Source organism: Ambystoma mexicanum, chromosome 3q (genome assembly GCF_040938575.1).
Source record: "Ambystoma mexicanum isolate Mex_15411 chromosome 3q, UKY_AmexF1_1, whole genome shotgun sequence".
Classification (NCBI taxonomy): domain Eukaryota; kingdom Metazoa; phylum Chordata; class Amphibia; order Caudata; family Ambystomatidae; genus Ambystoma; species Ambystoma mexicanum.
In genome coordinates this window covers 220,178,328-220,199,576 of record NC_090926.1, presented here as the reverse complement: position 1 = coordinate 220,199,576, position 21,249 = coordinate 220,178,328, and the positions used below count along the sequence as shown (strand labels likewise).

The following is a 21,249-nucleotide window of genomic DNA, read 5'->3' as shown; positions in this document are numbered from 1 at the left end:
TCGTTGCGGGCCTTCTGGCCGAAAGCAACACCTCCATCACGTCTTCGGGGATGTCCCAATCCTTATACCTCAACCTTTCAGATACCAAGCATGAAGGCTGAGAGACTTGCCCTCTGGATGGAGAACCTGACCCCTCCCCCCCTCTCGTGAGAGCAGATCGTCTCGGTAGGGAAGATGGCGTGGAGGGCAGATTGAAATGTCTAGAAGGTCCGGGTACCACGCTCTCCTGGCCCCTGCCGGAGCAATGAGGATCATTCGGGAACCAAATCTTTGTAACCTCCGCAGCACTTGCGGAATGACGGGGACTGGAGGAAACACGTACAGCAGTGGGAAGGACCACTCTACTACGAACGAGTCCCCCAAGGCTCCTCTTGGGGGAAATTCTCGCGAGCAGAATCTCACGCACTTCCGGTTGACACTGGTGGCAAAGAGATCCACTTGTGGGGTTCCCCAAAGGGCGTAAATCTCCAAAAGAACTTCCTGAACTAGCTCCCACTCGTGAGACTGTGCTCTGCCTGCTCAGAGCATCCGCCGCCGCGTTTTTTCATCTCCAGCCAGATGATCTGCTGAGATCGAAATTTCCTGCTAAATGTACCAGAACCAGAGCTGCATCGCCTCCCAACACAACGGGAGTGACCCTGCCCCCCCCCCCTTTTTTGTTGAGGTAGTGCATGGCCACTGTATTGTCTGTCATAATCAGGACATTCTTCCCCCGCACAGATGGCAGAAAAGCCTTCAGGGCTAGCCTGACGGCCCTCAGCTCTAACAGATTGATGTGGAGTCTGGACTCCGACGGAGACCAGCGTCTGCTGGCTGTCAACTCGTTGGCAAGAGCGCCCCAACCTGTGAGGGATGTGGCCATCACGATCGTCACCTCCGGCCATGGTTGCCAAAATGGTGCTCCCTTCATCAGATTGACTTCGTCGGACCACCATAGAAGATCCTGGGCAACCGAGGTCGGAATCTGAACGGGATCCGACATCCTGCCGGAGAACTGCGACCACTGCATCTTGAGAGCCCACTGCAGGGATCTCATCCGCAGACTGGCCTCTGGCACCAGGAAAATGCAGGATGCATGGAGGTCGAGCAACCTGAAGAATTCGAACGCCGGGAGGCTCTGGGCACGTTGAAACTTGTCCACCATCTGCAGAATTTGATGCGCCCTCAACTGAGGAGGCGAACAATGCCCTAGGGATGTGTCGAGCACTGCTCCGATGTATTGGAGCCGCTGGGTAGTTGTCAAATGTGACTTCTTTAAATTGAGGGAGAAGCCCAGCTTGTGAAGGGAGTGGCAGGTGACGGACAGATGATCCAGGGCTTGCTTAGGAGAGCGTGCCCTGATCAACCAATCGTCCAGTTAGGGGTAGACGTGAATCCCCACTTTCCTGAGATACGTTGCCACCACCACCATCAGCTTGGTGAAGACCCTCGGGGCGGCGGAGGTCAATCAGAACGGCAGGACCCAAAACTGAAAATGCGAGTCGCCAACCGCAAACCTCAGGTACTTCCTGTGCTTGGGATGAATCGGCACATGAAAGTAAGCATCCTTGAGGTCCAGCAACACCAACCAATCCTGAAGTCGAAGGGCCTGGAAAGAGTTACCATCTTGAACTTGTCCTTCCCGAGGAGCTTGTTCAACCAACGCAAGTCCATGATGGGTCTCAATCCCCAGTCTTTTTTCCGGATCAAAAAATAAGGGGAATACCAGCCCTTCTTCCTCTCCGCTACAGGCACCAGTTCTATGGCACCTTTCTCCAGCAGGGATAGGATTTCCTGCCCAAGGAGCGGATCCAGACGCTTCAAAGAGAGCTTCCTTGGTGGATTGTCGCGAGGCCTCTCCCGGAAGGGAAGATAGTAGCCGTGGGCTATGACCTCCAGAACCCACACATCTGAAGTAATGGCCCGCCATTCTCCAAGATGCTGCGCAAATCTTCCCCCAACTGGCGCACCATGGGACATGGCCTCATGACTGAGCGGACACGGCAGTGCCTGAGGGCAATGAGGCAACTGCCCGAGCGGCTTTGGCACCAGAGTACCTTGCAGCTCCTCTCAAATCTACCAAAGGGAGAGTAGTACCGAAAGGAACCTCCCCTCCATTACTGTCCCCTAGGACGAAAAGGCAGAGGTTGACTTACTGCATTGCTCAAAGACTTCGCTTCAGCTTTGGAGGTCTGCAACCTCTCAAGGCTCTCGTCAACCTTGCTGCCAAACAGATGAACCCCGTCAAAGGGCATGTTCAGACGACGGGATTGCAGATCAGGAGCAAACCCTGACTTCCGCAACCACGCAAACCTGCATATCACGGTGCTCGCCGCCATGGACCGGCTGACACGGTCTGCCGTGTCCAAACCCGACTGAAGGGATTTGCACATGGCGGACCGGCTGACACGGTCTGCCGTGTCCAAACCCGACTGAAGGGATCTGCACATGGCAACCTTGCCGTCTTGCTCGAGGGCTAGAAAACCCTCCCTTTCTTCCCCTTCGGGAATATGCTCAGCCGCCAAAGACGCACAGCTCCACAGAGTGTGTTTAAATCTTGCTAAGGCACAAGTGGAGGTGGTCGACTTCAACGCCATACCCCCCCCCTGCCAAAAATACCTTCTTCGCCCAATCATCAAAGTGCTTATTGTCCCTATCAGGAGGGATGGTAGGGTATGCAGCCTGCTTCGAGGAGGCCAAAGCCGCCTGCACCACGAAACTCTCTGGAGTATGGTGCATTGATAAGTAGCAGGGGTCACTACTGGATGGGCGGTATTTCTTCGGAAACAATTTATTAACTGCCGGTAGACTCCCCGGAGCAGTCCAAGCCGCCGCCACCGTCCTTTGCAAAGCCATGTGAAATGGCAACACTGTGTCAGTGGGCGGACCTTGATCCAGGATGTCCGTCAAATCATCCTGAGCAAAGTCAACAGATGGAGCAGACCACCCCAAGTATTCTGTCACCCTTGACATGAGACGCCGATAGGAGGAATCCGCATGCACCCCATGCTCAGGTCGGCCAAACTCCACCTCCGGAGAGATGTCAAGGCCACTAGTGTCATGCAATGACTGACTGAGTTCCTTTATCTGACTACGCCCAGACAAAAGGTCATCAGGGACATCAGGAGGCACAGGCAAGGCCATCTCCTCATCAGACAGTTCCTCAACCTCTGAAATATCCTGTAAAGGTTGGAAAAACTCCAATCTAGGAGGAGGAACAGAATAGGGCTCAAAAACAGGCCTCATGACTTACTGGCAGCCTTCCTCTGAGGTTCCACAGCCCTCAGGGGCACCTCCGTCAAATCCTCCACAAACGGCGTCGATGGCGCCGAAGGAATTGGCGTCGACTGAGGTGCCGACGGCATCGAAGACTTAGAGGACGGAGCCCAGAGAGTGTCCCTCGACGGACACAGCGCCAATGGGGTCAACGCCTTCTTGGAAGGCTTCACAGGTTCCGACCGTCTCAATGGTGTTGAGGACCGGGACCTGGATCTGGCACAGCTATGGCAATCTCCCTTGTCCAAGCAGGACCTCAACGGCTCCCGATGATCGCGCCGACCTCCCGAGCCTGAAGGCGTGCAAGTGGTGGACCTAGCCCGTTCACCGCCGGCTCCTTTCAAAGGCGCGGCTGGAATGGTGTCTTGCGACTCGAAAATCTCTGGCAGAATGCATCCCAATTGGCTGGCGACGAAGACTTGGTGGACAAGTCAACCGTCTGTCGGAGTCCTCCTCCGACGAAGACTGGGAAGGCGACCGGTGACGGCGCTTCCTAGAATGCCTCAGCGAGGCAGAGGAATGGCGGGAACCACTCCTAGACAGAGACTCCCCTGGATTTTCGTCGACGCGGAGAGTCGCCCCTCGAGTCATCGGTCGAAAACCCAGCGGACTTCAATTTACGGGGCTTAGACACCCTACCTACCTTCAATTTCCTCTTGCGTTTCCACAAGGCCTTAGACATCAGGGACTGGCAATCCTCGCAGTCCTCTGTGGCATGACTTTCGCTGAGGCACCAGAGGCAGATGTCATGCGGGTCTGTGATTGACATCTTCGAACCATAGTCCTGACATTTTTTAAAGCCCGACTTCGGGGTAGTAGAAGGAACAAGTTACTTACCTCTAACTGTTCTCCAGCAAGGGGCTGGCATGGATTCCCATGCTCATGAATGAGAATGCATTACTTACCGTAAAAGCATTTCTGATGGTTGTATCTGCTTAGATTCACATGCTGTGCATAGGTCCGACATCCAGTGGTCACTGCGGAGTATTGCATCTTGTTTTTCGTAGTCGAAAAGGGGACGTCGACCAGGCGTGTCTGAAACACTATCCCTATAGTGACGTGCGTTGTACCCACAATCCCTCACGCGTCGAGGTCCCTCTGTTTGTATTTTTTCTGCCCTGAGGGAGCCTTCTAGACGTGAGTGAGTACAGAAAGAGAGAGAGATATATAAAGGAAGTCTATGTTCCTTCCATCCGAGCGGGGAGGAAGGGTGGGCGCATGTGAATCTAAGCAGATACAACCATCAGAAATGCTTTTACGGTAAGTAATGCATTCTCTTCTGATGTTTGTTAATCTGCTTAGAATCACATGCTGTGCATAGACTAGCGAGCAGTACCCGGAGTTGGCGGTGGGTTATGAGAAGGAACAGTAGAGAAAAGGTGTCGTAATACTGCCTGTCCCACCTGGGAGTCAGATCTAGAGTGTGTATCTAGACAGTAGTGTTTTGTAAAGGTGTGCACAGAACTCCAGGTAGCCGCTTTGCAGATGGACTCAAGGGGAACATTTGCAATGAATGCTATGGATGCCCCCGTGCCTCGAGTAGAGTGTGCTCTTGGCTTAAAGGGTAGTTCTCTCTTAGCAAGAGTATAGCAGAGAGTGATGCATTGAACAATCCATCTAGAAATAGTGGATTTTGAAACCGCATCTCCTTCTCTTCCTGCTGCCACCGAGACGAAGAACTGATTAGTCTTCCTCAATGGTCTGGTTCTTTCCATGTAGAACATGACCGCCCTGCGTACATCAAGTGTGTGCAGAGTCCTTTCTCCCAAATTGGAAGGATTTTGAAAGAACGTTGGTAGTTCTATAGACTGGTTTACGTGGAATTTAGAAATAAATTTCGGAGCAAACCTAGGGTGAGTGCGTAGAACCACTTTATCTTTGTGAACTGTAACAAAGGGGTCTAGAATAGAAAGAGCCTGAAGTTCACTTACTCTCCTGATGGAGGTGATAGCTATTAAAAAAGCAGTCTTAAGAGTAAGGTGTTTAAGGGATGCTTTGTGCATGGGTTCGAATGGAGAGCCCATGAGTCTGGTAAGTACCACATTAAGGTCCCATCCGGGAGCAGGGTCAGCTATCGGGGGGTGTATTCTTTTTACTCCCTCCATGAATGCCTTTATAACTGGGATCCTCCACCACGACACTTTGAGTTGGGAGGTGGTGTATGCAGAAAGTGCCGCTAGGTGGACTTTAATGGAGTTAAACACTAGGCCTGAATCCAAGAGATGGGTCAGGTATAGTACCACATGTGTGGGAGAGCAGTCAATAGGGTTGATGCTTTTACTCTTGCACCAGATGACAAATCTCTTCCACTTGCTAGAATAGCAGTGGAAAGTGTTCGGTTTTCTGGCTTCCCTGAGGATGTCCATGCATCTTTGCGGGAGTTGTAGATGTCCGAACTCTATGACCTCAGGAGCCAAGCTGCTAAATTCATGTTCTGGGGGCATGGGTGCAGAGTCCTGCCCTTGTTCTGAGACAGCATGTTGTACGGGCAGGGGAGTTTTACTGGGGGAGATAGAGACATCTCCATCAAGTGAGCGAACCATGGCTGTCGGGCCCACATTGGGGCCACCAGTATCATGGTCACTTGTTCCTGGTGCATCTTGTGCACCACCTTGTTGAGAAGGGGAGTCGGGGGAAAAGCGTAAACAAATTTCCCTGACCATTGCATCGATAGACCGTTCCCCTTGGATTGGTTCTGGGGGTACCTGGAGGCGTAACTTAGGCATTGAGAGTTCTCCAGGGTTGCGAACAGGTCTATTTCTGGGAATCCCCATTGTGTGAAGACGTCGAAGACGATGTCTTCGTGCAGACGCCATTCGTACTCTTCGGGCAGGGGGAAATCTCTGCTGAGTCTGTCTGCCAGCAGATTGAGTTCCCCGGGTACATGTAGTGACAGTAGGAACATGTCCTGTTTGAGAGCCCACTTCCATATATTCTGGGACAGTTTGGACAAGCCTGGAGAGTGGGTGCCCCCCTGCTTGTTGATGTAGTACATGGCTGTAGTGCTGTCCGTAAGGACCATTACTGTCTTGCCTTGTAGGTGTTCTTGGAAGGCTTTTAGCGCCTTGAATACCGCTAGTAGCTCCAGTAGATTGATGTGTTTGGATGCTACGTTCGGAGTCCACACTCCGTGAGCAGTCTGATGGGATAGGTGAGCACCCCATCCTGTGAGGGATGCGTCTGTGGTTAGAGTGGCTTCCGCCGCGGGTGTGGCAAAGGGTTTTCCTTTTTCCATGTTCCCCTTTGTCCACCACTGTAGCGAGAGAACCAAGGCCTGCGAGACCACCACTAGATCGTCCCATTGTCCGCTGGCCTGACACCACTGGCTGTTGAGCCACTCTTGCATTGGGCGCATGCGCAGGCGCGCGTGAGGTACCAAATAAATACACGACGCCATCATTCCTAGCAAGCGCATTGCTTTGCGTACCGTCACCTCTCGGCCGGTCACATATTGGGGGATCTGAAACAGCATGTTTTGGACCCTCTCTTTGGAGGGGAAGACGAGGCCGTCCCTTGTTTGAATTAGAGCCCCTAGGAATTGTTTGATTTGACTGGGGTCTAGACTGGACTTATTTTCGTTGATGGAGAAGCCCAGTTGGAACAAAAGGTCTACCGTCTTTTGGGTATTGGAGAAACATGTTTCGTAGGAGTCCCCTGTTATGAGCCAGTCGTCGAGGTAAGGGTAAACTGGGATGGACAACCTGCGCAGGTGGGCCGCAGCCACTGCCAGTACCTTTGTGAATACCCTTGGTGCTGAAGCTATACCGAAGGGTAGCACCTTGAACTGGTAGTGTTTGCCCTCTATCATGAACCTTAGGTATTTTCTGTGCGCTGGCAACATTGAAATATGAAAGTATGCATCTTTCATGTCCAATGTTGTCATGTAATCTCCCTGTGAAAGCAGCGGGATCACCTCCTGTAAGGTCACCATACGAAACTTTTGGGGTTTGATAAACTTGTTCGCTGGGCGCAGATCTAATACAGGGCGCATGGTTAGATCCTTTTTGGGTACAAGGAAGTACACTGAATAAATACCTTCCGTTACCTGAGATAGAGGCACGACCTCTATGGCTCCTTTTTCCAGCAGTTGTTGTACTTCTTGAAGAAGGATGGCAAGATGTTCCGGCGTCAACCGCCGTCCCCTCGGGGGTTTGTAGGATGGGGAACTGTTGAATTCGATACAGTATCCGTGGGCTACGGTGGAAAGTACCCAACGGTCTGACGTTATCTCCTCCCATGCAGGAAGAAAGGATGTTATCCGGCCCCCGACCGGTGTTGCATGGGAGGGGACGCGAATCTTCGCATCACTTGGAGTTGTTGGGGGCTTGGGAGCCTCTGGGGGTGGATCCCCGACCTCTCCCTTTGCCCCGGCGTTGGCCTCTTTGGCTGTACTGCCCACTATTGGCTTGGTAATTGGTGGCAGGGTATTGCTGATGCTGACCTTGTTGTTGTTGCCGTTGGCCACGAAAAAAGCGCTTGTTGCCATAGCCGCGTCTGGTAGTGGGCTTAGAGATCTGGTCAAGAGTCTTGATAGTGTCGAACTCTTTTTTGGCCATCTCTAGGGCTTCATCTACCGCTTTTCCGAAGAGGTTAGCGTCCTCAACAGGTTTATTTATTAAAGACGCCTGTGTCTCCGGTTTAAAGCCTGAGTTGCGCAGCCATACATGGCGCTTTAGGAGTATTCCTTGTACCAGGGAACGTCCTGCTGTTTCTGCCGCGTCCAGAGAGTTTTTTACAATGCTCTGGTTCACTTGTGTTCCTTCGCCAATAGTCGACAGTAGGCGTGTACGTAAAGGCTCCGGTGCTTCCTCTGCGTCTTTGCGCAGTTTGGCCCACTGCGCGTCTGCGTAGCTAGCAAGCAAGGAATTGTTGTTGGCAATTCTTGCTGAGAAGGCAGCCGAGGAAGTAACTCTCTTTGCAAGGGCATATAGCCTCTTGCCCTCCTTGTCAGGGGGTGCCTCACTGGTGGAAAGTGGTACCCCTGCCCTCTTTCTAGTATTAGATACAACTAGGGAGTCCGGTATGGAATGTCCCCTAATATAGAGCGGGTCTGAGGGTGAAGGAGCGAAAAGTTTCTCAATCCGTGGATTGACCCCTCTGATCAATGCGGGAGTGGACAGCGACGGGGTGATCCTCCTTTTAACTGAGGCGAGGAGTGGAATGGTCTGGCTGACCGGGGGTTTTTCTTTAATGACTCTTTCTACAAAGTCTAATTCTGGAGAGAGTTCTCCAGTGTCCAGTTCGAAATGCGCTGCTGCTCTGCGCAACAGTGCATTGAAAGTAGGCTGATCGTCAATTGGAGACGTGTTCCTAACTGGAGATTTATCCGGAGGAGTTAGATTTAGGGCATCAGTGTCGGAACACACTGATGGTGATTGCCAGGGGTGCGAAGGTCCTTCTCCTGGGCTAATCCCGAAGCCTTCTTCTGTAATGTCTGTTCTGTCTTCTAGACATTCCTCCTGGTTCTGTCCTTCGTTGTCCATGAAATCATCTTCTTCCTCGAAGTATTGTTCCTCCCCAGTGAGGTCATATACATCTTGGAAGTTTGAGGCTGTGTCCAGCAGGGGATCGACCAGCCTCGGTTTTTTGGCTCTGGGGTCGTCTTGAGGCCCTTCTCTAGTTCTTCTGAGAGTTAGAGGGGCTTGGGTACTCATAAACTTTTCCATCCTCTCCATACAGAGGTGGAGTCTCTCCATAGTTTCATGGGGTACCCCAGAGCGGTCTAGCGGGGGAAAAGTCGAGTTGTCTACCTCGAAATGGCTCGACCTCTCCCAAAGCGTCGAGGAAAGTGTCCCGTCGCCCTCGTCAAAACCCTCAGGTGTGTCGAGAGACTCCCTGACTGAAGGGGGTAGTCCCTGCTTTCCTTCGGGTGTTTTCGGCGTATCCTTTGATCTATGCGTAACGCTCGACGAAATCTTCGGCGTACGCTTTTGGGCGTCGGCTACAACGATCCTGGCTAAGCTATCGGCGACATTCTTGTCGGCGGAAGCTTGAGTTTTCGACGCTATGGGTATCGAGCGCTGTACGGCGGTCTGCGCCTTCTGTTGATGCGGACCGGCCGATGGTTTGGTGGTGGCGCCCTTGTTTGCCGAAAGCCCAGTCGCAGGTCGCGGCTGCGGTTGCAAGAGGGGCTTCGAACCCGAACGGTCCGAGGAGGCCGCCGGTGGAACCTGCGTCTCCTTGGGCGCCGAAGCTCTCTTCGACTTAGACGAAGAAGAGCCATGGGTTGTGTGCTTATCTTTATGTGAAACTTTGTGTGCGTCAGTGTCGCCGGGGTGTTCATCCCCATAAGCAGGGCGTGAGCCGAGCCCGTCGGGGCCGGGGACAGACGACGAAGCGCGTAAGCGCTCCTTAGAGGGGGTTTCGACTTCCGTGGCGGAGGTCGTGTCATCGCGTTCCTCGTCACTGTCGGTGGTAGCAGCGGCGGGTGAACCTTCGGCCTTCGACATCGCGTAGGCCGCCCACCTTTTAACCCTATGGTCTTTTAGAGTTTTAGGCTTCAGAAGCCGACAAGCCGCGCACCCTTCCTCTTTGTGATCGAGGGGCAAGCAGCGGTTACACCGTGAGTGCTTGTCCTTCCAAGTGAATTTGCCTTTACAAAGTGGGCAAAACCTAAATGGTGTCCTCTCCATAGCAGAGGCAATAAATCGCGATAAACACCCCCAGGGAAAGGAAGGGGAAAGGGAAAGGCATTCTCAGAAAGACCCAGAGATGTCCCACGACCCCACTCTCCCTACTGTATGTGGCCAGCGAGGCCAGGCCACGTGTTCGGCAGCGCCGAAGATTTCCTCTGCTCGACCCTCCGTCGACGATTTTGCTCGGCGGAGAACAGCTACACTGCGTCGAGGGAGTGCTGTATTAATCTTCGTAGAAGAAACGACCAAAGGTCGAGGGTTGCAATGTCTCTCGAGGAGCTCCGCGTGAAGGCGACCAGAAGCTGGGCGGAAAAAAACAATCTGAGGGACCTCGACGCGTGAGGGATTGTGGGTACAACGCACGTCACTATAGGGATAGTGTTTCAGACACGCCTGGTCGACGTCCCCTTTTCGACTACGAAAAACAAGATGCAATACTCCGCAGTGACCACTGGATGTCGGACCTATGCACAGCATGTGATTCTAAGCAGATTAACAAACATCAGAAATAAGAATACATAGCAGTATACACATGCACAAACACAGGAAGTGGCAAGGCTCAACATTAAGCATTACATAAACTCAACATTAAGCAACTCTTACCTCCTCACCAGGCCCCCCCTTCAGGCGAACAGTTTGCGCAGCACTGCTTGGCCGACCCTGGACTCCTCCCTGGAATCCCAGTCGATGCAGTAGAATTTCGTGAAGGTGTGCGTCGACCTCCACGTAGCAGCCCTGCAGATGTCCAGCAGGGGCACACCAGACAAGAACGCCATAGTAGCAGCGATCGCTCTGGTCGAATGGGCTCTCGGACTGCCGGGCAACGGTCGGTTTGCCAACCGATGACAGTGCATGATGCAGCCGGAGAGCCATCTGGAAATTGAAGCCTTCGAGAGGGCCTTCCCTTGATTCACAGGTCCAAAGTTCACAAAAAGCTGTGATGTCTTCCAAAAACTCTTTGTGCGGTCCACGTAGAACTTCAGCGCTCTAGCTATATCCAGCGAGTGGAAAGTCCTCTTGGCCAGTGACGAAGGCGATGGGAAGAAAACTGGCAACACCAAGGGCTCGTTGAGGTGGAAGTCTGACGGCACCTTGGACATGAAGGAGGGGTGCGTCCTCAGCACCACCCTCGTCTCGTGGAAAGTCAAGTATGGGGGCTTGCAGGATAGGTCCTGGATCTCTCCCACTCGTCGTGCTGAGGTGATGGCCACAAGGAACGCTGTTTTCCATGACAAACATTTCAACGATGCCGAATGCCGAGGCTCAAATGGCGGCCCCATGAGCCTGGTCAGCACCACGTTGAGCTCCCACGCCGGGGCCGGAGCCTTCACCGGCGGGAACGCTCAGAACAGTCCCTTCATAAATTCCTTCACCAGGCGATGAGACCACAGGGATGACCGTCCCGTAATTCTGGTGTAACGGGAAATCGCTGCAAGATGGATCTTGATGGAAGCATGCGCTAAGCCCCGCCTTGGCCAGCGACAGCAGGTACGGCAGCACTTGAGGGGCCGTAATTCGCAGAGGGTTAATCTTCTGTGCACTCCACCAGACAGAGAACCTCTTCCACTTGTGTCCGTAGCACTTTAGAGTTGAGGACGCCCTGGCCTTTGCAAGCACCTCCTTGCAGTCTGCTGGGATATCGTACCCTCCAAGCTCTAGTGGTGCAGGAGCCAGGCCTGCAAGTTCAGCGACTCCGAGTAGTGATGGAGGATGGCGCCTCCTTCTCTGGAGAGAGGATCTGCGTCTGTCGACAGTCTGACTGGGGGGGGGGGAGGGGCACTGACAAGTCCAGAAGGTCCGGAAACCAGATCTGTCTCGGCCACGCCGGTGCGACGAGGATCATCCTGCATCGGGACCTCTTGAGTTGTTTGATGAGTCGGAGCAGCAACGGCAACGGAGGGAACGCATACAGGAACAGGCCGTCCCAGGGGAACTAGAAAGCATCGCCCATGCTCCTCGGCTTGGGAAACCTGCTGGCGAACCTCTGGCACTTGGAGTTCATCGCCATCGCAAACAGGTCGATCTGGGGTTTGCCCCATCATTGGAAAAGTTGATCCACTCGATCCTGACGCAGCTCCCACTCCTGGCACGAGCGCAGCTCCCTGCTGAGTGAGTCAGCGATGACGTTCTTTATTCCTGCTAGATGAAAGGGCACCAGAAACATCCCCTGGGCGACGGATCCTGGACCTCCTTGGACAGGGCTGGGGATCTGGTGCCTCCCTGCTTCCGGATGTAGAACATCGTGGTGGTGTTGTCGGTGAAGATCCTCACCACCTTTCCCTTGAGGGACGGGAGAAACGACCCGAGAGCCCAGAACACTGCTCGGAGCTCCAGGATGTTGATGTGGAGTGACCTCTCCTCCGGGAGCCAAGGGCCTCTCGCGTGAAGATCTCCGATGTGTGCTCCCCCTCCCTCCGGGGAGGCACCTGTCGTCACAGTCTCCCGATGTACCGGGGTCTGAAAGTCCTTGCCCGCCGCGAGATGCGCGCGGGTGCCCCACCATCGGATCGCTTGGTGAAAGCCTTGTTGAGCGGGGTCTTCAAAGCCGCCCATCGCTTGTATCCAACGGGCGTTGAGGAACTCTTGTAGAGGACGGATCCGTAGCCTGCACAGGCGCACCAGGTAGATGCATGAGGACATAATTCCGAGCAGGGACTTGATGGATGTCACCCTGGCCACGTCCGTCGCCAGCAGGCTCTGCACCTTGCCCAATATGGCCTTCGTCCTTTCCTACAACGGCGAGGCCAATCGCGCCACTGTATCGAGCTTGGCTCCCAGAAACAGTGCGACCTGCGACGGGTCCAGGTGGGCTTTCGAGTAGTTGATGGAGAATCCCAGGTCCGTGAGAAGTTGGACAGTCTCCGCTGTGTGTTCCACGGTAAGTTCTCTTGTCCTTGCACTGACTAGCCAATCGTCCAGGTAAGGGTAGACGTGGATCCCCTGCAGACGCAGCCGCGCCGCCACTGGTGCGAGGCACTTGGTAAACACCCTGGGTGCCGACTTCAGCCCGAATGGCAGGTTCTTGAATTGGTAGTGCCGCCCCTGGACTACGAATCTGAGAAATGTTGGTGTCCTTTTAGAATGGGGATGTGGAAGTAAGCATCCTCCAAGTCCAGCGACGACAGGAAGTCACCCTCCTCCAGCTGTCCTAGCACGTGCTGTAGGGTGACCATCCTGAACTTTTGCGCTTTGATGTATTTGTTTAACCGTCGCAGGTCCAGGATGGGGCGCCAACCGCCTGTCTTCTTTCTGATGAGGAAGTACCTTGAGCATACTCTGGAGACCCGGAGCCTCTTGGGGACGAGCTCGATGGCACCTTTCTTGAGCATCGCCATTACTTCTAACAGCAGTTGAGGGACGTGATTTTCCTTCCTGGCCACGGGAGGAATGCAGGGGCACATCAGAAATTCGAGAGTGTGCCCGTGGGCCAGGGCATCCAGCACCCAACGGTCAGTGGAGATGGACTCCCACACGCTGACAAACTTCGCCAGCAGGCCTCCCACCGGGTGCTCAGGTGGGGGCCCGAAGCTACGGCCGGTTCAGTCCTGCTTGGAGGCGGCCTTGCCACCTTGGCGACGAGATCCTCCTGACTTGCTGCGTCCTCTGTAGGCCTCCTGCGACGAGGAGCGGGCCGCCTGGCGGTACGTCAAGGAGACACCACCAGATCCTTTGGAGGCATCCTGTCTGCCTCTGGCGTTCCGAAAGGGCAGCCGTCTTTGCTGCAACACTCCCAAGGCCCGAGCCGTCTGTGTCGGTCTTGATGGCCTGAAGTGACTCATCCACTGTTTTTCCAAACAGGTTGTTCCCATTGAAGGGCATGTCCAAAACTCTGGTTTGCATGTCCTGGCGGAAATCAGTTGCCTTGAGCCATCCCCGCCGTCGAAGGCCAACACTGTTGCCCAACTGGCGGAATCCGGTGTCAACGATATCTGTGGCCTCCGTTATGGTGTGGTCCGATGCCACCTCACCTTCCTGCAGGATCTCCAGGGCCTCCGACCTCTTGTTGTCCAGTAGGAAGTCCAGCAGGGGAGTGATCTTGTACCACAGCTCCCTGTCGTAGCGGGCCACAATTGCTATGGCGTTGGCCACCTTAATTGTCGTCCCCGCAGACGAGATGACTCGTCGTCCCATGGCGTCCAGCTTCTTTCCCTCGCTGTCAGGTGGGGAGGTCGAAGTTGAGGATGACGCCCCCGCCGCTTCTTTCTTGGCAGCTGCCGAGACAACCGAATCCGGGGTCAGCTGTGCCCTAAGGCACAAAGGGGCGGAATCGGGGACCGGGTACTTCTTCTCGTACAGATCCCTCTTGGCAGGCGTTGTGGGCGGGTTCTTCAGGAGAGTAAGTCCCTCCTCCCAGATGAGGTCAATCAATGGTAACGCGAGGACCATCTTCCTCTTGGCCTCGCGCCGCTGATGGAAGAAAACTTTCCTTCTTCAGTTCCTCAGGGCAGAGCTGAAAAAGCTTGGATGCCCTGGCAATCATGGTGTGGAAGGAGCAAATTTCGTCGGGCGGGAGGCCCGAGGGAGTGGTGATGGAAGGCCCATTCCGTCATCACCACCGTCGTCATCCGTCCCAGTCGTGGCCGTATCCGTTCCTGTGTCATCCCCCGGGACCGGGGAAGGAGATGAAGGCTGAGCGAGCCGCGAGTGCTGGAAAGGAGGGGGGAGGATGAACTCTCCTCCACTTGTTCGGAGGGCTTCCCGACGGGCCCGGCTCTGTTGGGTCGTCCGTTGGGGTAAGGGGCAATCTCGTCCTTATCTCCGTGCATAAGGTTTGGATTGCCATCAAAATGGCCACCAAATTGTCCGGAGGCTCGGACACCGGCTGCGACAGGCGCGATGGTTGCTCCTCCTCCACAGGAGTCTCGTCGGCGCCACCGTCGCTCTTGATCCACCTCCTCGGTGTCCCCCCACCCCTGTGGGACCGGACCTCCTCGAACCTCTTGTTGAGGCCCTGCACGACTTCAACCAGCTCCTCCTCAGAGGCTGTATCCGTGTCGGACACCGCCTCCCCCCCCACTCTTTCCACCGAGGTCTTGACGGGGGGGGGGGTCTTATCGATGGGCTGAAAAGAGGATTCCCTCCGTGGCGGCAGGGAAACTCTGGGCCCCGAGGTTGCCTCCACAGGCTTCGCCAGGGCCGCCGCAACTCCCTCAATAGAGGCCTTCACCGGGTGAATCAAGACCTTCACCACCTTGGGTGCGCTTGAGGCCTTCACCTTGGGGGAGGGGTCACCGCCTCGCTCCCCCTCGGCTGATCCCTTCGAGATCAACCGGGGCCATTCCAGAAGCTTAGCCGGGTTCTCGGATTTTCCCTTTCCCGAGCCAGAGCGTTGGCTCGTGGTTGATGGCGTTGGTGAAAGTGCACCCTGCCTGGCAGCCGAGGAGCCCGACCCTTCGGCGCTCCCAGTGCCCGCAGACTTGCGGTGCTTTGCCTTCTGTTGGGCCCCTGTCGACGGGGCGCCTTCACAGGACTTAGAAGACCGCTCAGACTTCTTCTCCTCACCTGCTGGGCCCTTCTCCAGCCAGCTGCCGAGGCGGGACCGATGATCCCTCATAGTCCGTTCCGACAGGTTCTTGCAAAACGCACAGTCCTCTTCCACGTGCGTCTTGTCTTTGTGAAGGCAGTAGAGACATCTCGAATGCTTGTCCTCCTTGAAAACATTCTGTAATCCGCATCCAGGGCAGTTCCTGAACAGCTTGGATCCGGGTGTCGAGGTTCCCTTGTCCTGGGCCATGTCCACGAGGTAGGCCTCAGATCTTCTGGAATCTTCCAAGAACTGTAACTCGACGAAAACTTCGCCCTTGAGGGGTGTAGAAAATTCCAAAACGGGTCCCCGTTGATCGGAAGTAGAAACGGTGGAGCTTGAGACTCGATTGACCGAAAAAATGAGATAAAACTCCTTGAAAAAACACAAAACACAGTAAAAGCTCGAGAGCTATAGCACGAGGACTCCAACACTTGAACGTGCAGTAAAATTCTGAGGATGGCTGCCAGGGGCGGGGCTTAGGGAGGGGGCAGTCATTGGCTGGGGGCAGTATGACCCAGAGACAAGTGATTGGTTACTACCAAGAAAGAGATCAGAAATGAAACTGATACTGATTTTTTCTTTACCAAGGATTCCCAGCCTGACGACAGGGAATATTCATGAGCATGTGAAACCGTGCCAGACCCCATGCTGGAGAAGATGAAGACATTGTACACGAAGAAAGAATCGAACGCACCGAGATTCCGAAGCAAAGACGTTTGTGGAAAAAACAGAACTGAGGCTACGGGCGCCCTATATACATATATATATTTAACATCCGGTGACGTCGACCCTCGACGGAGGCCCTCGAGGGACAATGGATCGACGCAGGACGCCCTCTGCCGAAAATTTGCCGAAGCAGCACAGCTGTGGACATTACCTGTCATAGATGTAGAATACATCGGAGGACACAATCCCCTCGAAAAAGAAAATCCAGACTAGCGAAAGGCAGGCCAATAGCATAAGAGGCAGTGCAAGAAAGATAGTCATCAAAAGGAGTAGCACCCACCACAGACAAAATAAAAAAAAACAGATTTAGCCAGAATAATGACACGAGAGAGGAAGGGGAGTTATATTAACCGATACAACACAATATATGAGGGAAACAGCAATAGAATGCAGAGATTGGAGATGCAGAGTGACAGACCAACAGACCTCAAAACGTGGCATAGCAACACTTAAAGGTGAGAAGCAGAACATCAGAAACTGAGGGACAGGGGAAACAGAGTAGCAAAGTGAAGAAGAGATGGAGCAAAGACATGCAGTGGCGGTCGGTAGTGACAGGTAGCAACAGTAGGCGCGAGAGGTAGAGAAGTGATGCTGGTAGAGTGAGGCACTTGAGCTATGATGTAACTAGCTGGCATCTGTAGTAGTTCTTAACAGAGTTTTAGTGTCCAGGTATAATGAAGATGAAGCTGGGTAGTATGCATCGACAAGTTCTTTGTCACTAATGTTTTCAAACACAGTTTTAATTGTATGCACACATTGGATAGTTATCAGACACTTTTTTACTCTTGCGAAGGAGAAAACTCATTTTTACTCTTGAAATTGGATTTACTCTGCAATTCTAAAAATTGGGAGTAAAATACTCTCACGCCAAAATCCTATCTGGAGCACTGATTCTATGTGACTAAAAAGCCACAGGAGCAGAGAGGGGAATACTGGGTATTCCCATGGCACTCCACATAAATTGGTGCACGCTAATCTCTAAAATAAAGTTTTAGAAGGTATACCAAGTATCCCTCTATCCTTATGAACTGGAGTTAGTAAGGGTAAAGAAAGAATCTCAAGGGAGAACCCAAAGGGTCCCCAGCAACACTGCCCATAAGCTGTATGCTGCAAAAGGTAAACACAGATGCATTCAAAGAGATATGCAGCCCGATTCATGGAATTATTTGCGTGAAAATTGCAGATTTGCGCACCTTTCTGCCCGAAAATCCCGTTGGAAGCATGCGGATTTCCGGGCAGAAAGGCGCGTAGATCTGCGTTTTTCATGCAAATAATTCCATGAATCAGGCTAATGGAGTAGAGTAGATTCCATAGTAAAGGTAGAACCGAGAGAATAGAGTTAAAAAACAAGAGCAAATAAGAATGAATGAGTGGAAAAAGGCTCCATTCATTCAGGATAGAAGGAAAAGGGTCCAGAAGTCCAGGAAAAAGTGCTGTGGGTCTCACTAGGAGAGGGGATAAAGCATAAAAACAATACATTTCCCAAACAGTACCTCATGTACAAGCGCTGAATGCTAGGGATATCTACACTAAGGGATGTTTCTTGGTAGCATTACAGAAATACTGCGCTGAATCCGAGCAATAAAGTGGATTTGAAGAACTTTACAGTGAGAATATTGATGCAGAGCAGTGTACGGACCAGAGGCACATGGTCTAGAACTTGTTAGGCACAAACTGGAGAACTATAATTGATAATTCAGTAATCAACAAACCTACATTTTCTCGCCAAATCATTCAACCACTGTCACCGTTTCAGGAGAGGACCTAGCTCACCTTGTCCGTATACCCTTCGAGAGGTACAGGGGTTCCCCATTTCAGGTCTCGAGTGATGCAGCGGGGTTTCAGCCCATCGCGGATCCAGGAACGAGTGATTAAGCGGGCATTCGACGTCCAGTCCCCAGCTGCCAGCGACTGATCTAGCCACTTCTCAAGACGTTCTTCTAACTTGTTACAAAATAGAATAAAAGGAAAGGAAAATAATGAGGACCTCCTATAATCCATGGACATCAAAAGGCAGGAGCCAGCATCTTGATTATGTCTAAGGAACGCCTGCCTTGTCAAACCTATGTTAAAGCAGGCCTTACCAGCCCTCAGTCTTTTGTTGTGGTGTGATGGCTGCTTGGAATATCACAGAATATTTTGTGTCGCACCACAACTCGGTCTGTGGGTCGATTTTAAGTAGGTCACCAAACAGCTAAATAGGGGTTTAGACTGCAGTGCAGAGCTATGGGGGGAAAAAAAAACTTCATATTGCAGTCATTTGGGGACAAAGGGCACTTTGAAACACAAATTTACTTGATGTGTAAGTGCCTTACAAATGCACAATAAATAAAATGTCACCTTGTGGGCAGTACCATAAGTTACAGTACTGACCACAAGGTGGGGCTAATTCTCACAAATTGGGAATAGGAAGAGATGAAGAATATTCGGTTTCAGTAAAATTCTACATCAAGACCAGTCGAGCAGTATGCTGCTCTGCCTTTATTAACGCAACATTGAGATGGTCAGAGAGCATGTTTTCCAAGTACTTTCTTAATAAACGAACATCAAACATTAAGAAATGAAGAGAAGCATAATACTCACCTCTGTGCCTTTAACAGAATCAATACTTTCTGAACAGAGCGTTTCGAAAATGTCCATGGTTTACAAAAAAGGGCCAATTTTTCTTGAGATACCAGAAAGTTTGCAGACAAAAATTACATAGAAGTTGACACTGTGGAGAACTCTTGTAGGTTCCTTACAGCTACCTTCATTTACCAGAAGAAAAAGTTTAACAGAGCAAGATAGGATTTAGGTTTAAATGGATCATAAACTTTTGGGGAGCTTTATTACCAGATACTACCATACGCTGTGGTTCAAAGAGGGGGGGGAGATTTTATATAATTATGTCAACACAAATCAAAACCATTCAAAAACCTTGGTTACAACCGATATTGATAATAATCAATTAATTCCATCAAAGATTGATCACTGAATTGATTATGAATTAATTTTAAAGAACCCTGAGGAGTTAATGTAGGTTTTTGTGATTAGGGACCAATAATTGATGAAGTTTTTCTTATCCTTTAGCAAATACAAGTGTTTTTGTTAATAGTGATACATTTCTGATGGAATTAATGTGATTATCAATATCTGTTGTAACCACAGTTTGAGAGTGGTTTTGATTTGTGTTGAGATAATTATATAAGATCCCCCTTTTTTTTTTTTTTTTTTTAACCACAACGCATGGTAGTATCTGGTGTTCATTCTTTAGTTTTCAAGACTGGTTGCTTTTGAGTGTTACAACCACCAGACGACCCATGCAGCAGAGGTGGCTTATCAGTAATAATTAGCTTATATTGAAATAAAACAAATTAGAGTTATACTTATTAGGGGAGTGCTGTGTCACGTTACTAAACACAAACTACTTTACCAATTGTATTAAGAAATGATTGATTGTTCTTGGAGGATGGGGCATGCACAGGAGATGTTGGGGTGTTGACCATTATTGCAGAGCCTGATGTCCATGAGAAAAGAAGTTCCTGCAACCTACTGTAGTACCTTTCTCCCTTTACCCTATATTTTTTAGTATAATTCTTCCCACTTTGAGAGCCCCCCAGCCTTTCTGCTGGACTATTGGATTTGTGGTCTATTTCTCCTGAGTGAGTGGGAACCTTTTTCCCCACTTGCTTCTTTGACTCCAACTTTGGGAACCCTTTCCCCCCTCTTTTGGGTACTTTTCAATGCAGGTATGCTTTCCTCCATGTTTTCTGGCATCTACCTTTTACTATTGCATCACACAACACTTTCTATGCAGTGTTGCTAGAAGCTCCTTGAGCTCTCCTTTATATTTCTCCTGGAGTAACTACAGATAACAGGGTGGGGGTGGGGGAACCTTTTTTTTCCCTTCTGTATTTTATTTTATGAGATCAGCACACTCCATCCTATTTGGAGTGCTGAGAGGAAACAGTCTTCCTTTTCTCACTATTCCAGTAACTCTGAGTTACTGTTACAGGTTCATATGACAGGCTGATGGCAGTGTACCTTTTTGCATGACGTTTAGTGGACCTTTGGTGCAGGCTGCCATCACAGCTGTGAGGGGGACACTAGTGTCACCATTTACCGAATATGGTGGCTGTACTTGTTAAGCCCTGCTCATGAGGACTTGTTACTTGAGCCTTCTTCTACCTTCCCGGGGAGCTGGGGGGGAGGGGGTTGCGGGTGAAGGGGTCTTGATGCTGAGTCTTTTTTCTTTGGAGGGCTTCCCTTGGAAAGCCTGCCTAGGTGCTCCGAGTGCATGAAAGGACAGGAAGAGTGGGAGATACCCGATACTCCCCTGGTCTTTGTCCTGCAGCGTGCCTGCCTGGAGCCAATTTGAACTGGGAGGCTGGCTGTCCCCATGGACAGCCGCTCCCCAGATTTGCATGAGATACTGGAATAGCGATTGGTGGGCTCAGCCTGTTTCCTTGCATAAAAGGTGAGGGTCCCCTAGCTGAACCACAGAGTCGACCACTGAACTGAAGATCCGAAGAGAAATTCGAAAGAGGATGTCTCAGCAACTTCCAAGCGACCGCCAAAGCTGTTGAGTGACCGCTGAAGACCCCGGCCCTGAATTTCGAGCAACTTCCTCCCTTAGACTGGTGGGACCAACCATTCTGAAGACAACCTGCATTTTGCACCATACCACGAAGAGCTGTGACCCTGCTGGGCCGCATTCTCCCAATACCCCGGGACCTGTGCCATTTTGCGGTGCAACCTCAAGTGAAGCAAGGATCCGGCTGAAACCTTGTGGGCATCCTTCTGGGCCTGCAGTGACACTTTCCCCTCAGCTGAGTCACGGTCCAGGAACAGAAGTAGAGTCTCCCGATGCCTGTGAAGGGCTCCAAAGCACCATTGCCACAAAGATCCACTGCTGGGTGCCCCACTGCTTAAGTGCATCTGTCTGTTCCCGCCAAAGTTCCTTCTTCTACCATCCACTCCCAGAAATAACCGGGCACAACTGCCGGCTCACCTTGTGGACCAGCCTGCTGTAACAATTTCTTCAGGGATATGTTACTGTCCCAAGCCAAGGTACTTACCTTGGTCTTGGTGCGTTGCTCAGGTGTTCTTGGAGGGTTGCAGCTGTTA

At 51.8% G+C, this 21,249-nt stretch overlaps 1 protein-coding gene across 2 annotated transcripts in view; it reads right to left on the bottom strand.

The window, feature by feature from the left end:
- The window catches only part of MARS1 (methionyl-tRNA synthetase 1), a 413,330-nt gene that overhangs the window by 255,869 nt on the left and 136,212 nt on the right, over positions 1–21,249 (bottom strand). For both annotated transcript variants that reach the window (XM_069653588.1, XM_069653589.1), the window contains exon 12: positions 17,917–18,087. In XM_069653588.1, coding sequence (XP_069509689.1) covers positions 17,917–18,087 — 171 coding nt within the window. The remainder of the gene's footprint in view (positions 1–17,916; positions 18,088–21,249) is intronic.